The 14,140-nt window shown below is 38.3% G+C and overlaps 1 protein-coding gene across 1 annotated transcript; it reads left to right on the top strand.

The window, feature by feature from the left end:
* Positions 1–6,568: 6,568 nt before the first annotated feature.
* On the top strand, positions 6,569–10,424 carry LOC149823476 (putative serine/threonine-protein kinase PBL7). Its single transcript, XM_090018856.1, has 5 exons — positions 6,569–6,824; positions 7,609–7,793; positions 8,601–8,790; positions 8,958–9,349; positions 9,707–10,424. The coding sequence occupies exons 1-5, from the start codon at positions 6,740–6,742 to the stop codon at positions 10,052–10,054; spliced, it is 1,200 nt and encodes a 399-aa protein (XP_089874982.1). The 5' UTR covers positions 6,569–6,739; the 3' UTR covers positions 10,055–10,424.
* The last annotated feature ends 3,716 nt before the right edge of the window (positions 10,425–14,140 follow it).

Genomic DNA, 14,140 nt, shown 5'->3' with positions numbered 1-14,140 from the left:
AAGAAAACTCAGATAATAACTTAATAAGTTATTTATGCATGTGCATTAGAATCATGCATATTTACTATTTTGCATTAGTTCATGTATTCTTACTTGTTTTTATTCCCTGTGGGATATTATTAATGCATGATAATAGTTTGAATGATAATTGAATTACGAGATTATCGTAGTTTTATTCCACTGAAAAATTTGCATGAATTTAGTTTATGCTTTTTCTTGCTTATTTGATTTATTAGAGGATTTCGTACAAAGAATCTTTGATTCTTACCCCATACTTCCTATATTTTCACAGAGTCTAAAGCTCAATGATGAGATGACTGTTATAGGGAGCCTATAAGACTACATGACCACTTCTGATATTTTTGGACAGTGTGGCTCTATGATTTTAGACATTAATTTAATTTTGTTCTTAGACTTTTATTATTGATTAATAAAGTTAGTTATTTGATTTTTGGGTTCAATGTAAAGATTCCTTGTGGTTTAGAAGTTGTTAAGTTTGTGAGGCCCTAGATCCTTAGGTTTTGGTTTCTGTAATTGTTTAAAAGAAAAAAAAAATCACTTCTCAATGTGGATGAATTGTGGTCGTTACAGGGGCCTCACATATCTCTTGATTGAGCTCCTCGAAAGCGAGCTCGGCTCCTTCCGACCAAGTAAAGACATTACCTTCTAACCTTGCTTTCATAGAGGCAACCATGTGAAGTGTAAGGAAGAAGCTTCCACCATCCATCCCTTAAGGAAAGAACTCCAAAACACAGAGGATCAATAGAACATGGTCTAACTCGGGTAGGCGACTTAGGCTCAAACTATGGTCAAGAGAGTCAAATTGGCTGAACAGAAAAATTGGTTCTATTGAGACCCAACAAGTTTTGGGAAGAAAATCATAACTCTTAAATGGTTGAGAAGAAAAATCCTAAAATTTCCAAAGGAGTTCAAGACATGTGGAGGAAGATCCTGTGAAAAAAACCAGGCCCTAACTCCACTGGGTTCGACAAATATGAGTTCGGGAATAGGAAGCAGGGATAAGGGTTAGATTGGATTGGGTTTTGGTTTAGACAGACTTGGGAAGAAAATTCAGTTCTCCCCAATGGTGCAGCATAAAATTCTAGAATTTTAAGGGTTGACTCTAGACACATAAGGAAAGGTTTGGTAAAAAAAATAAGTGTCAAAGGCCACTGGAATAGGGATATCTGATTTTTTGAAATTATGAGAAAATTCAGGTTTGTGCATGACCGACTGGGTCTGGGTACCGACCAGTTGGACTAAAAAATTGAGTTCTTTAAAATGAGAACTCAATAAATAGTAAATTTTTGGGAATAGACTAAACACATACTGAAGAACCTTAGATCTGAATCTTAGACCTAGATTCCTCACGAGTTGAGCTATGTAAATTTTTGAAGTAGGAAGGTTTTGGGCTTCTTCCAAATTCAGGTTGGACACACTTGGGTTTAGGTTTGGGGATGGAATGCTTGCAAGGGTTGAGAATAGACTGATAGGATAGTATGACTTTAATGCAGCTGGGAACATGCTCAAGTCAAGGTCCTTGAAGGGTGAGTCATCCATCCTTAGTAGCTTCTATGGCCTAGCCCATATGCAAAGCTTCTTTCTCACGATGCTCAGTGGGAAGAGCTTTCTGGTGCACACGAAAGAGTAGGCACTTCCACCTCCTACATCTTGGTCATTGCAAGGGTCCCCATCCATCATGGGTATGAGCTTTGGGTCCCGTTCATGACGAGCATGAGAAAGCTCGTAATGAGGTTTCTCCACACCATGCATAAGCTCGTTATAGAGGCATAAATAATATGCCATCGATTGGTCATACAAGCATGAAAATCTATCAACTAGAGCGGGGGTTCGATGCATTGTTCTTGCCATCAAGCTATGAACTCTAGTCTACTCTCGCGGGTATTCATTAGGCTTATACTTTACTTTTATATATTATTCATCGCATCATGAGAGTTTGGGAGATAGGAAACAAGAGTTTGTTCTACTTGCCTGAGTGAAACACCTTGTTGCGCTTGTGGGTCCACTTGCTCCTCTTCCAATGGTTTTTTGAGAATTGTGTTGACCTCAAGAATGATGACAAGGTCTCGCTCATTAGGTTGGTCGATATGTTGTGGCCACGGGGTTGAATTGCATGTTGGAGAAGGAGTCTTTTTCATTAGTCGAGATACCAACAAAGTTTTCAATTCTCGTGAGCTGTCTTGCCGAGTTTGGGGCCTCTAAAGGTCACTGCTATAGGTGGCCTGCAAGATTGCCATGTGCACCAGTGACTTGCACACACCATGGGACTGTGTCTTGGTTGCTTTCGAATGATTTTCATTGGCTTAGTCATCGAACTGCAACCTCAGAGTTGATTTTTATGTCGAAAGTTTGACATGCTCCTCAAGCACTTCTCTGCCATGGGAAATCAGGTCAAAGCACTTGCCGCATGGTCTGGTGTTCCTTCTTCATTTGCTGCAGTAGGTCCAACATTGACGGGAAGCTTATCGTGACCTCAGTCATACACCTTTTCATAATGTGTTTTTCAACGATACCATGCTTGGTGTTGGGCTTTCTCTTGGCAAATAAAAGATTACTCCACGTTGTTTAAAACCAAACATAATGACTGACTTTACAATGACTTGACATCCATGGTACCTACCTTTGAAGATGAGGACGTAGCTGTTGACAACCTAGAGTTTGAAAGAAGTCCCTCTGTAAAGAGGGGCATTGAGGAAAAAGATGAGGAAGTTGGGGCAAGGAGTCTAAATCACATAAGGACTACAAGTGGAGTGGTTGGAGAGTTAGCTCTTGTAAGAGATGAAATCCACATGTTGAAGGATTTACCTTAAGCAAAGGAGTCTATTATACGAACTCAGGTTGACCTAATCGCTAATAAGGATCAGGTTATCGAGGAGATAAGAATATGCCTAACGCATCCACAACAATGACTTTTGTTTTCTGTTAACATTGTTTGTCGATCTTTGTAATTTAGTAAACAATGTTTTTTAAATAATTATAATTGAGTTTTGTTACTTTCATAAATCATTACAATGGTTTTATTTAAGTCATGCTACTTTTGTAATTGAAGTTGTAATTGATTTTTTTTGTATGAATGTTATAGCTTCAATGTATATTTCTAAATTTGAATACTTGTAACTTTTGTAATTAAAGATTTTTATAAATTTGAATGGATATACAACTTGTGTGAAGTTATAATGTTTGAATTTAAATATCATTTCTAAATGTATATGATTTGTGTGAATGTTTGAATTTAATGTATAACAATTAATGAATTTTTTTTATGTGAATTTTTTAATGTATATGATTTGAATATACAACAAGTGATTTTCTGAATGTTATATATAATGACTTCTATACAACATTCACACATCACAGCGTGCAAATTGGAGGACATTCACACACTCTAATGCGAGGATAGGGAGGTCTGCACATAGTGATGAGAATGTACTCAATTATTTGCAAAATAAAGGACATTCACATACTGTGATGTGATGATAGAGAGGTCTGCATGATGTTTATGCAGATGTACTCTATTATTTGCAAATTGAAGGACATTCGCACAAAGTGATGCAAATGTATTTCATTATTTGCAATTTGTACACTGTGATGCGAGGATAGAGAGGTTTGTATGATGCTTATGCGAATATACTCCATTATTTGCGAAATTGAGGACATTTGTATGATGTTTATGCGAATGTACTTCATTAGTTGCGAAAGTCGTTATTCAACTTAAATTACTGTATACTTAAGTGAGACCCACAAGCATCTTACATGCGAAGGTTGTCAGGTTCACAACATCTGCTTGCAAATGTGCATCATACCGTCTTGTGCAAATGTCGGTACTTTCACATAAAGTTTAAGAAAATGTACTTCATTATTTGCAAATTGAAGACATTCATACACTGTGATGCAAGGATAGGGAGGTCTACATGATGTTTATGGGAATGTATACCATTATTTGTGAACTTGAGGGCATTCACATAATGTAGCACCATATTTGTGAATGTACTCCATTAAGAGAATGTTGTCCAGGGAGATTTGGAAGCACTCTTCATGAAGGTCGTATATTATTTGCGAAAGTTACACAATATTTGTGATCTTCATATAAGAGTGCAAAGATCGAGAATATTTACAAAAATTATATGCGAATATTGCCACATATTTGCGGACCACCTTAAGGATTATTTACTTAAAAGAGATTCACATGGTAGCTCGTGAATGTCTTACTATATATGTGAAAGTAGTACCTTATTTGCGGAGATCGACTAGAGTGCGAAGGTCAAGGATATTCACAAATATTAATATGCAAATGTCACAACACATTTACAAACCTCTTTGATGATCAATTACTTAAAGGAGATTCACACGGTAGCTATGCAAATTTTATACAATATTTATGAAGGTATGCTAATTTCACTTATAGGAGGTTCACAAATTTGGTTATGCAAACTTCGTGAGGTTCATGAAATCATTGTGAGAATGTATGTTTTAGTGAGAGGTTACGAGTTTGGGACATCGTACCTATATATCATGTGAACCTCATGAGGTTCGCTCATGCAAATAATAAAAAGGTCCTAAAAAGGTCAGGCATTTGCTAATTTGGACATGGGGTGGATTTCGAAACTTGTAGAAAATTTTGGGAAATGTCATTTTTTCGGTACAATATGATCATTTTTTGTTTATAATAACATTGCGTGAAGATGAATTACATGATTAAAAATATTTTTCATTGGAAAAAGCTCATATGGAAAAAGAAAGCATGATAAATGAATTACAAAAAGCATGGAAAATAATATATGCCTCCGGTCTAATTCAGTTTAACTTTGGAAATAAGGTGTAATTGAAATTTTGTTTCTTTGAAATCAAGTGGAACTTACATGCTCTGGATCTATAACTCCACGTGATTTGAATACAAAAACTGATAAATTTCCATCTCAAAAGAAGCTTATTTTGTCGATAGTTTGAAGAGAACGGATCCCAGAACTTTTGCTTTGGTCACAGGTGGGATGAGCCATCACTTCTGAGAAAGCTCAAAGTTTGACTTTCTTATGGTGGGTAAGTAAGCGTAAGTAAGTCGATCTTTCCTTGCCTAAGAATCGACTTTCTTAATCTAACTTAAGTTAGTGAGTATCCCCTTCCTACTTAGGTAAGTTCTTTTCTTGCTTTAAAGTGCAAATTTTAGGTAAGCAAATCGAATCTCTAAATATCTCGCTTCTTGAGAAAGCCAGTCTTAGGTACTAGACTCACCCATGACCCACTTTCTCAGGTTTCCAAGCATCATTAGGGATGGCAGTGGACCGGGGGAAAGCGGGGCCCCGCCCCGCCTCACGCTGTTTGGACCAGGGATGAAGGGTATGAAACGGGGATGGAGGCGGGGACGAAGGTTAAAATCCATCCCCGTCCGGGGCGGGCATGGGCGTGCACTTTTCCCCACCCCGTCCCCGCCACGATCCTCGCCCCAACCCCGCCCCGACCACTTTTCCCCGCAATATCCCCGCCCCGCCCCGCCTCATCCCCGTTTGAACCGGGGATGGAGGACATGAAACGGGGATGAAGGCGGGGATGGAGGATAAAATCCATTCCCCGCCGGGGATGGAGGCGGGGGTGGAGGATAAAATCTTGAGGCGGGGCGGGGGTGGGGACCTTGTCCCCCGCCCCACCCCGCCCCACTGCCATCCCTAAGCATCATCAACCCTCTTACACTTGCCAACATCTCTGGAAATCCACTCTCAAGTTTGCAAGCACTTAGACAAAATGGCTGAGTTGAGATTCCTTTTCTTAGAAACGTACGAAAGTGGTGCTTTATCAGTTGCTTGCAAATGTGCTCTATGAAAATTTAATTTTCACAAGGTATATTGCAAACTACGTCACATGGATACTCCATTTTGACTCTCGCATCTTCTTGTTTTCTCAAAAATAAAAAAAAGGACTCGCATCTTCTTGTATGTTAGTTGCATTGAAAACTTCATTAGAATGGTCGTATCCATGTGACATAGATTGCAAACGTGCTGGGAGTTCCTCTTTTGTTTTTGGGGGTTTATGAACTTTTAATGAAAAAAGGTGTACTTTCAAGCAGAACTTTGCTAGCTATTTGTCATCAAAGAAAAATCTCAAGATAATTTTTTAAAAAATGTTTTTCTCAAAATAATCGTGAGAAAATATCTGTGTAGTTAAATTTTAAAAATATTAAAAAATATAAGAAAAACATTAAAAACATATAAAAAATATAAATATTCACATTAATAACATGACAATATCGTGATAAAAAGCACGATATTTTCAAAATGAGTGAAATTTTAACATTTTTTCTCGGGATTATATCAGTTTTTGAAAATCTTTAAAAAAGAGCGGGAGATTTCCAAAAAATGGCCGACATTTGTCATATTCCGGAGTCCAAGTCCAAATAAGGTAGACATAATGAATCATGATTTGGACATATCCAGATCCAGATTGGGTCCGACCCATCTAAATAATCAATGGCATCACCGAAAATTAAAACCAATAGAAATAAAATCTTTTTAAGGAAAAAAACGTAAAATAGGAAAAAGCTGAGCTAGACAAAAGCGAGGGTTTGTCTCTCGCTCGTCTGAGCGAAGGCCAGAGAGAGGGAGAGAGAGAGAGAGGAGTCGGCTCGGGTGCTAGAGTTCCCTCCTCGGGATCGTCGGCATTTGCTCTTCGCGAGTTCTTGATCTTCTGTTCCTTCTGATTCGCCTACGATTGTTCTAGATCCTTCTAGATGGGTTGGTTCCCTTGTTCGGGAGGCTCGGAGAAGAAGAAGAAGAAGCTCGCGAAGAAAGCCGACGATCAGAAGCCATCTTCAGGTAGGCGAGAATCCTCTCCTCATTTCCTCAATTGGGTCGTCGTTAGATCGTGTTGCGGGATTTCGGCGGTTTTTTATTTGGAAAGTGGGTTCTCTTCTTCTGCTTCCTCTTTTTTCTTTTTCTTTTTTTTTTGTTTTTGCTCTTCATTCCTTGATGAAGGGATCGTTTTGATGGTTATGTTTTTTGTGGTGCTTGTGGGCATGAGAGGTCTTTCATCTGGTGTTCTCGTTCTGCAGGAATTAGGGGTTTGGTTCCAATGCTTTCGATTTTCTGGGTGGTTTTACGGTTTTTTGGTGTGCTTTGGTTTATTTAGTTTATTGGTTTCTAGGATAGCTTCTAGGTGTGGTGTTTTGAGTAGGAATTACGCTTCGATCATGTCTATTTTTTTGTATTTGATTTCTTTCTTTAAAAAATTTAGCTCCTTTAACTTGCTTTAGTTTTCTTCGTGTGTTTCGTTTGAGATTAGATCTAAAATTGAGTTTATTAATACAAAAGGGATGGTGGTGGCGGTTTGATAATTGCCACACGCCCTTTCTTTGAAATTATCATAAACTATACGATCACTAATTGGCTTATGGAAATTTGAGTTTTTATTGGAAATTTGAATATGATCATGGAGACCATGATTTGTTAATGCACAGGGTTTGCCTGAACTTAGATAAATGTTGGCATATTTCATGTTCATTTTATCATGGTTCATGAAAAGAGCAGTTTGTTGGCAGATTCATACATGTTTTTTTATGACACTAACCAGAGTTTTCTTTTTATTTTTCTTTTTGCTTAGGCAAATTGAAAACAAATCCAACATTAGAGAAAAAGGTGGTTAAGGATGGATCTACTCATATCGCTGCTCAGACGTTTACCTTTCGTGAATTGGCAGCGGCAACTAAAAACTTTAGAGCCGATTGTCTCTTGGGTGAGGGAGGTTTTGGTCGAGTATATAAGGGTCGTCTGGAGAGTACCAATCAGGTTCGTTTTGTTTTCATTTATTCTGTGTTTCTTTCTGCAATCGCCATTTTCTTCTGGTCTGCTTGGTTGAACGAAAATTGGAACTGTGCCCATCTTGCCATACACTGTCAATTGGGTTGTTTATTTATTTATTTATTCTTTTTTTTCATTCATAATGTCTTCAGTTGATATCGAATGCACCTGTATGGATTGTGAGGAGTTGTTAGTATTAATTGAGTTGGTATTATCATGCTTTCCTCAACAGTCAGATTCACTCTACCACTTGTGACTTGGTGACCACTGGCAGCTCAATTTGATGCTTTGATGAGAGTTCCTGTGAACTTAAAACTGGGTCTGATTCAATTTTGTAAAGAACTCGAAGGGTACATGATAAATGGGTGATTCATCCAAAGTATCCCAAGTCCGTGAACTTGAAAAGTGAGTTTGGCGAGTGATTAGCAAGCTTGCCCATTTGGTTGATATGAGATTGCAGTTATCTTTTCCTAGTGACCTTTGATTCTAATTTCACTACTTTAGATGTTTTCTGTGTTTGAAGACTTGTTAACCCCTCTTGGGAATTGATGGGCTCTGCCCTGATTCTAAGTTTCTAGTTATAGGCTTGAGATTGGTCGTTTGCCAAAGGACTAAAGCCTGCCTTTTCATCTTTCTTGACAAGTTTCATTTGAATCAGTTATGGATGTGGATCACTACTTCTGTGTCGTGCCACATTGTTGTAGAAGCACAGTGGGAATATTTTAAGAAAAATTTATATGTCTGTCAAGGAAAGAGGGCAATGTCTATTGAGGTTTCAATCTTTGCTTGGAACAGGTTGTAGCTATTAAGCAGCTTGACCGCAATGGCTTGCAAGGAAATAGGGAGTTTCTTGTGGAGGTGTTGATGCTAAGTCTACTTCATCATGAGAACCTTGTTAATCTGATTGGTTATTGTGCTGATGGAGATCAGAGGTTGTTAGTTTATGAATACATGCCCTTGGGATCATTGGAAGATCATCTACATGGTACATTTCTCTCTTTTGCTAAAATCCTATTTTTTTAATTTCTTATTTCTTAGTACTTCTTTCCTTTGTGTGGAGAGTTTGTTGTTTTTGATAGACATTGTGCAATACTAAGTTCTAATTCATCTCTTGTTGACTATCTAAAAAGAATTCATCTCTTGTCCATGCAGACCTTACTTCTGATAAAAAACGGTTGGATTGGAATACTAGAATGAAAATTGCAGCTGGTGCAGCAAAAGGCTTGGAGTATTTGCATGACAAAGCTAACCCTCCTGTAATATATCGTGACTTGAAATGCTCAAACATTCTTCTTGGAGAGGGATATCATCCCAAATTGTCTGATTTCGGGCTAGCAAAGCTTGGACCAGTTGGAGATAAGACTCATGTTTCCACAAGAGTGATGGGCACATATGGGTATTGCGCACCTGAGTATGCAATGACTGGTCAACTTACTCTAAAGTCTGATGTGTACAGCTTTGGTGTTGTCCTTTTGGAACTTATTACTGGAAGAAAAGCAATTGATAATTCTCGCGCTGCAGGAGAGCACAATCTTGTTGCATGGGTATGAGCTTCTCTTCTTTCACCCGCATTACTTCATTATAAAAATAAGCGTTAATGGTCCTTGTATCACTCCCTCTGATAAGTTCAATTGTTCTCTGAATGTGATTTGATAATGTTTCTTACCATGGGACCTGTAATGCACATATACCTAATTGCCTAAGGCCAGATAGTTCCTATTGTGTATCTGAAATCTTTATGTTATGTTTGACGATTACACTTGCATGGATTCTAAAATGGTGTTTTGGCTGAATCTGCACTCACAGAAAGCTCTGTGAGTTCCCATTTGACCTCTTCAGTCCAAGCTCTTCCAAGTGGATTAAATTATTTCATTCACTGATAGGATCTATGATACTTTCAGGCTCGGCCTTTGTTCAAAGACAGAAGGAAATTCGTGCAGATGGCAGACCCGGTACTTCAGGGCCAGTACCCCGTGAGGGGCTTGTATCAAGCCCTTGCTGTTGCTGCAATGTGTGTCCAAGAACAGCCCACCATGCGCCCCCTGATAGCTGATGTGGTCACAGCTCTCACCTACCTTGCATCCCAAAAGTACGATCCCGATACTCACCCTGTTCAAAGTTCGCGTCTTGCTCCTGGAACTCCACCTCGATTCAGAAGGGACAGTGATAGGAGACGCAATGGCTCCTCTGACCGAGAAAGGGCTGCCAGAAGCAGAAGCCAGAATGAAACTGAGGTTCATTATACTTGATAAAATAAGGCTGGAGCGTGCGTTCAATATTCGATCATTATCATCAATCCCCCTCATCTCTCTCTCTCTCTCTCTCTCTCTCTCATATGCCTCAATGGTGTCAACAACGGACTTGGCTTTTGTTTTGCGATCACAGAAGGCATCACAAAGAGCTCAGCGGCAGCGTTCGTCTCTCTGCGTTGGTTCCTAGTAATCAAATTTTGCCACACAATTTACATGTTTGCAACATGTTCATTCCTTATATGTTCAAGAAATTTGTTATATGTCTGTATATGTTGGCGTCAATCCCTTGTATCTATTCGCGAGTTATTAATGTTTTGAGGTTCCTAAAGGCGATAATACTTTATAATTCCAATTACATTCTGCTTCATATGTTTCTTACGCTTCTCGTTCTCTTGCTTCAGCGTGATAAATATTGCGACTTTTTTTTTTTCATGTTATCATGTTTTTATTGCAGTGGTTATGCGTTTAACAGTTATATATAGGGAAAACCAGTCTTTGATATACTTTTTATGACCATATTATTGTATTCCTTTTGCATATACATTTTCCTAGTTTTTTAATTTATTTATTTGAGATGATATTTTGTCAATAAAAAATGCTAGGACCGTAAAATTGTCAATTTCTTGCGAATTATTGACTGTTTTTTTTTTCTCCGCTTAAAACCTGTCACTATGCTTCACTTCTTTAAATGATATTCGTTTGTGCTTATTTTTCAGGACTAAAGTAATGTTCGTCTCCCTTGCTTTATTGTGAAGGGTAGGTTTCTCCGAGCTGTGTGATTGATGAGTATTGAGTAATTTACGGTAGCTACGTAACTTATCAGATATAAACAAAAATAAAATTGCCCAATGTTTGGGCTATAAGATAACACGTTTGTCCATTTTTTTTGTAGAAAAACTCATCTTATATCATCTTATGGTCTTTTCAAGAAGAAATCAACATTTAGTTCGTGTGACCATACAATGGTCAAGTGAATCATTTTTAAGGCCAAGCGTTCCTTTTGAAACATAAATTCTAAAAGCAGGCAGTTAAATGTAATTGTCAAAATATGATGGCACTTTTTGTAAATGGATTATAAGTAAGGTGGTTTTTTTTATAGGTCAAGGTCTGGTTTGTTTAGAAAACTGATCATTTTTTAATCCAAATGGTGGGGCATTATGTTCGGGATTTTAAACAACGAAGCATTGTCTTTATATGCGTGTATTATGTTAAACTGTTCAACAAAGTCGTCATTGTAGTCATCGTTGTTGGTCCTTTTGTTGGGCCAACAAGAGAAATTTTTCGACCTTCCATGAGGCATCATCGCGTGTCATTTATGTGGGAGAATCAGGCACTGCAACCGTGCCTGCACGCGGATCGCTGTCATTGTTTGAAAGAAAAATGCCGTCTTCAGCACCCAATGTCTCATGCATGGTTGCTCGTGGCAATGCTATCAGAATCGGTTGGAATATGCCTGAATCAGCTGATTTCGATTCGAATCACCGATTTTTTACTGCAAATCGGCATGAATCGGTTTTCTTTTGTTAATCTTTTTGATGAATTATGATATTTGGCTGTTCTATAACTTTAAGGCATTTAGATGTCTTTTAGAATTCGATTGGACCCTACCAAGTCATTATTTGCTTCTGTAATACCCAACAAGGTGGGTTCGAACCCACCTGGTTCGGTAGGTGTAAAGAGGTGGGACCCCCTTTCCCATTAAATGGGTAGTGGGGAGAGGGAGGAGCCAAACCTCCTCTCTCTAATTAAGAGGATAACCCCCTCTTCCACTATTTTAGTAGTGGGAGAGAGGGAGGTAACTCCTCTTGAAGAGGAGGATTGGTGGGGTGGGGAAACGTCCCCCACACATGGCTTATAAAAGCCATGAGTCCCCTCTCTGTGTGTCCATTTTGCTGTGAGTGAGAGAGAGAGGGGACAGAGAAAGGGAGAAAGATTGAGTAGAGAGAAAGAAGAAAGAGACAGGAGAGGAGAAGAAGGAACTGCGAGGAGAGCGTCACCGCCAAGTAAGTCGATTCTCTCCCTTAAAAAAAAAATGACAACCACGATGATTGCAGGACTTGACAGAGTGGCTCTGTCAAAGAGAGAAGGGCGGGGCCAGGGATCGACTCTGTCCCTGCCGCCCTCATTGGGGAGGCACAGAGGGGATCATCCCCTCTGTTCTCACCACCTGCTTTTGCTGAATGAAAAAAAAAACATAAGGAAGAGGGGGCAGACTTTCGCCACGATAATGGAGGGAGGCAAGGGGGTTGCCTTGTCTCAGTCGTCGGCAATCAACCATATGGTTGCCGGAGGCTACAATATCAGGTATAGAGAGGGCTACTCTCTGTCTCAACCCCAAAAATTAGACTGTCTCGATCCGAATGTCGTCAGACTAAGTCTGATCGAAGGGGGACAAAACTCTCTGTCCTGTCTGACTGCATACCAACTCAGTCTGGTAACCAGACCGAGTTGAGTCTGAAAAAAAAAGAGACTGCATGGGTCTCGGGTTCATAATAGTCTGACTCGGTCTGCGTCTAGTGTCTGATTGAGTCAGGTCAGTATTAACCCTGAACGTCTTGGTCTGGGCATCCCGAGCATGTCGGCCAATCGACTCGGTCTGGATGTGGTTCAGATTGAGTCAGGTGGAAAAAAAAATAATGTACCAAACAGAGTCAGGTCTTTTTTTTTAGACCAACTCAGTCCATACCGAATTGGGCCTGCTTTTGACACATTGACTCCATCTAGATTGAGTCGGGTCTGCTATTGACAAAACCGACTCGGTCTAGATCTAGTTGTCCAAGTTAATATATATATATATATATATATATATATATATATATATATATATATATATATATATATATATATATATATATATATATATATATATATATTGAACTGGGTGAAACACAAGACTGTGAATGTTTCAGTTTTCCAATAATACAAGTCAGATCTGGGTTCGGATCTAAATTGGATCTTGTTTATGTACGGTGGATCCAAAACAAATTGATTTCAGTTGAGTTCAGTTCAAACCCAAACCCAAGCTCTTTCCATCGTTGACACCACACTTGTACCAAACCCATTATGAATAAGGTTTGAATCGATCGTACCGGATTCAGGATCTAGTTGGGTTTATGTTTAAAAACTTAACTGATCTACATTAGAGTAAGATTGGATTTGGATCTGAAACTCAATCAAAAGATTCAATTGAACTAAATCTGGACGAGAATGACTTTGTGATAAAGTTCTCTGAGTCCAAAGATGGTCAAAAAGTTACTTTGCCGTTGTTATGCCCGATTATTAGATTAGGCATAACTTTTTATCTTGATATCAGATTTAAGTGATTTTTGGATCTTTTGCTTCTTCTTTTCGAATAGAATTCATTAGCATAGGACATGATGGCAAACTATGAGAAAATTGAATCACAGTTTGGCATAGAAGCTTAGGAGCATTTTTATAATTTTACATAAGATGAGATTCTAAATAATGATATGGGATTTTTTATCTATTTCATATTAGAATTTGCGAGAATACTAAGGTTATTCCTTAGATTTAGAATTTAAGTGTTCCAGGTAAGTGAACATTTGCAAATTCCTCTTTAGTTAAATAAAATACATGTTAGTTAGTTTAGGCATCTTGCAATGTGATTCCATGTGTTATAAGTATACTATTGTTATCATGTTTTGAACAAAATAACTAAGTAGCATGCTTAGGAATCCATAATTTTGATGTTCAGTATGATGCTTAAAAATGTTAACACATATTACATGTTTTTTTAACTTATGACATGTTTTAGATTATGAATGTATCATGTATAGAGCAAATCATGACATTGATGAATAGAAAATGTTGCTAAATGTGGATGTTCGACTTTATAAATGAGAGTACAGTTTCAGAGTTTCAGGATAGGACTTATCATGAGAATGTCATGCTTATGCCTTGGGAGGGGTATTGTAAATATCGTGATGTAACGAGTTGACTCTGTGATAGGTTGTTATCCTTAGAAATGTGACATGTATCTATTAATACATGTTAAGAGTAGTTAGTGAAAATACCTCGGTGGTTGTATAATGCATCAACATGAAGAAATAAAAGTTGAAAGAA

The sequence above is a fragment of the Nuphar pumila genome, chromosome 10 (assembly GCF_984573655.1).
Source record: "Nuphar pumila chromosome 10, dmNupPumi1.hap1.1, whole genome shotgun sequence".
Taxonomy (NCBI): domain Eukaryota; kingdom Viridiplantae; phylum Streptophyta; class Magnoliopsida; order Nymphaeales; family Nymphaeaceae; genus Nuphar; species Nuphar pumila.
The sequence above is the reverse complement of the archived record's forward strand: the minus strand, read 5'-3'. Positions and strand labels throughout refer to the sequence as shown.

Coding starts and splice junctions, on each gene's coding strand:
- LOC149823476 (XM_090018856.1), top strand. CDS start 6,740: ATGGGTTGGTTCCCTTGTTCGGGAGGCTCGGAGAAGAAGAAGAAGAAG. Junction 6,825..7,608: donor CGATCAGAAGCCATCTTCAG/GTAGGCGAGAAT, acceptor CTTTTTGCTTAG/GCAAATTGAAAACAAATCCA. Junction 8,791..8,957: donor ATTGGAAGATCATCTACATG/GTACATTTCTCT, acceptor TTGTCCATGCAG/ACCTTACTTCTGATAAAAAA.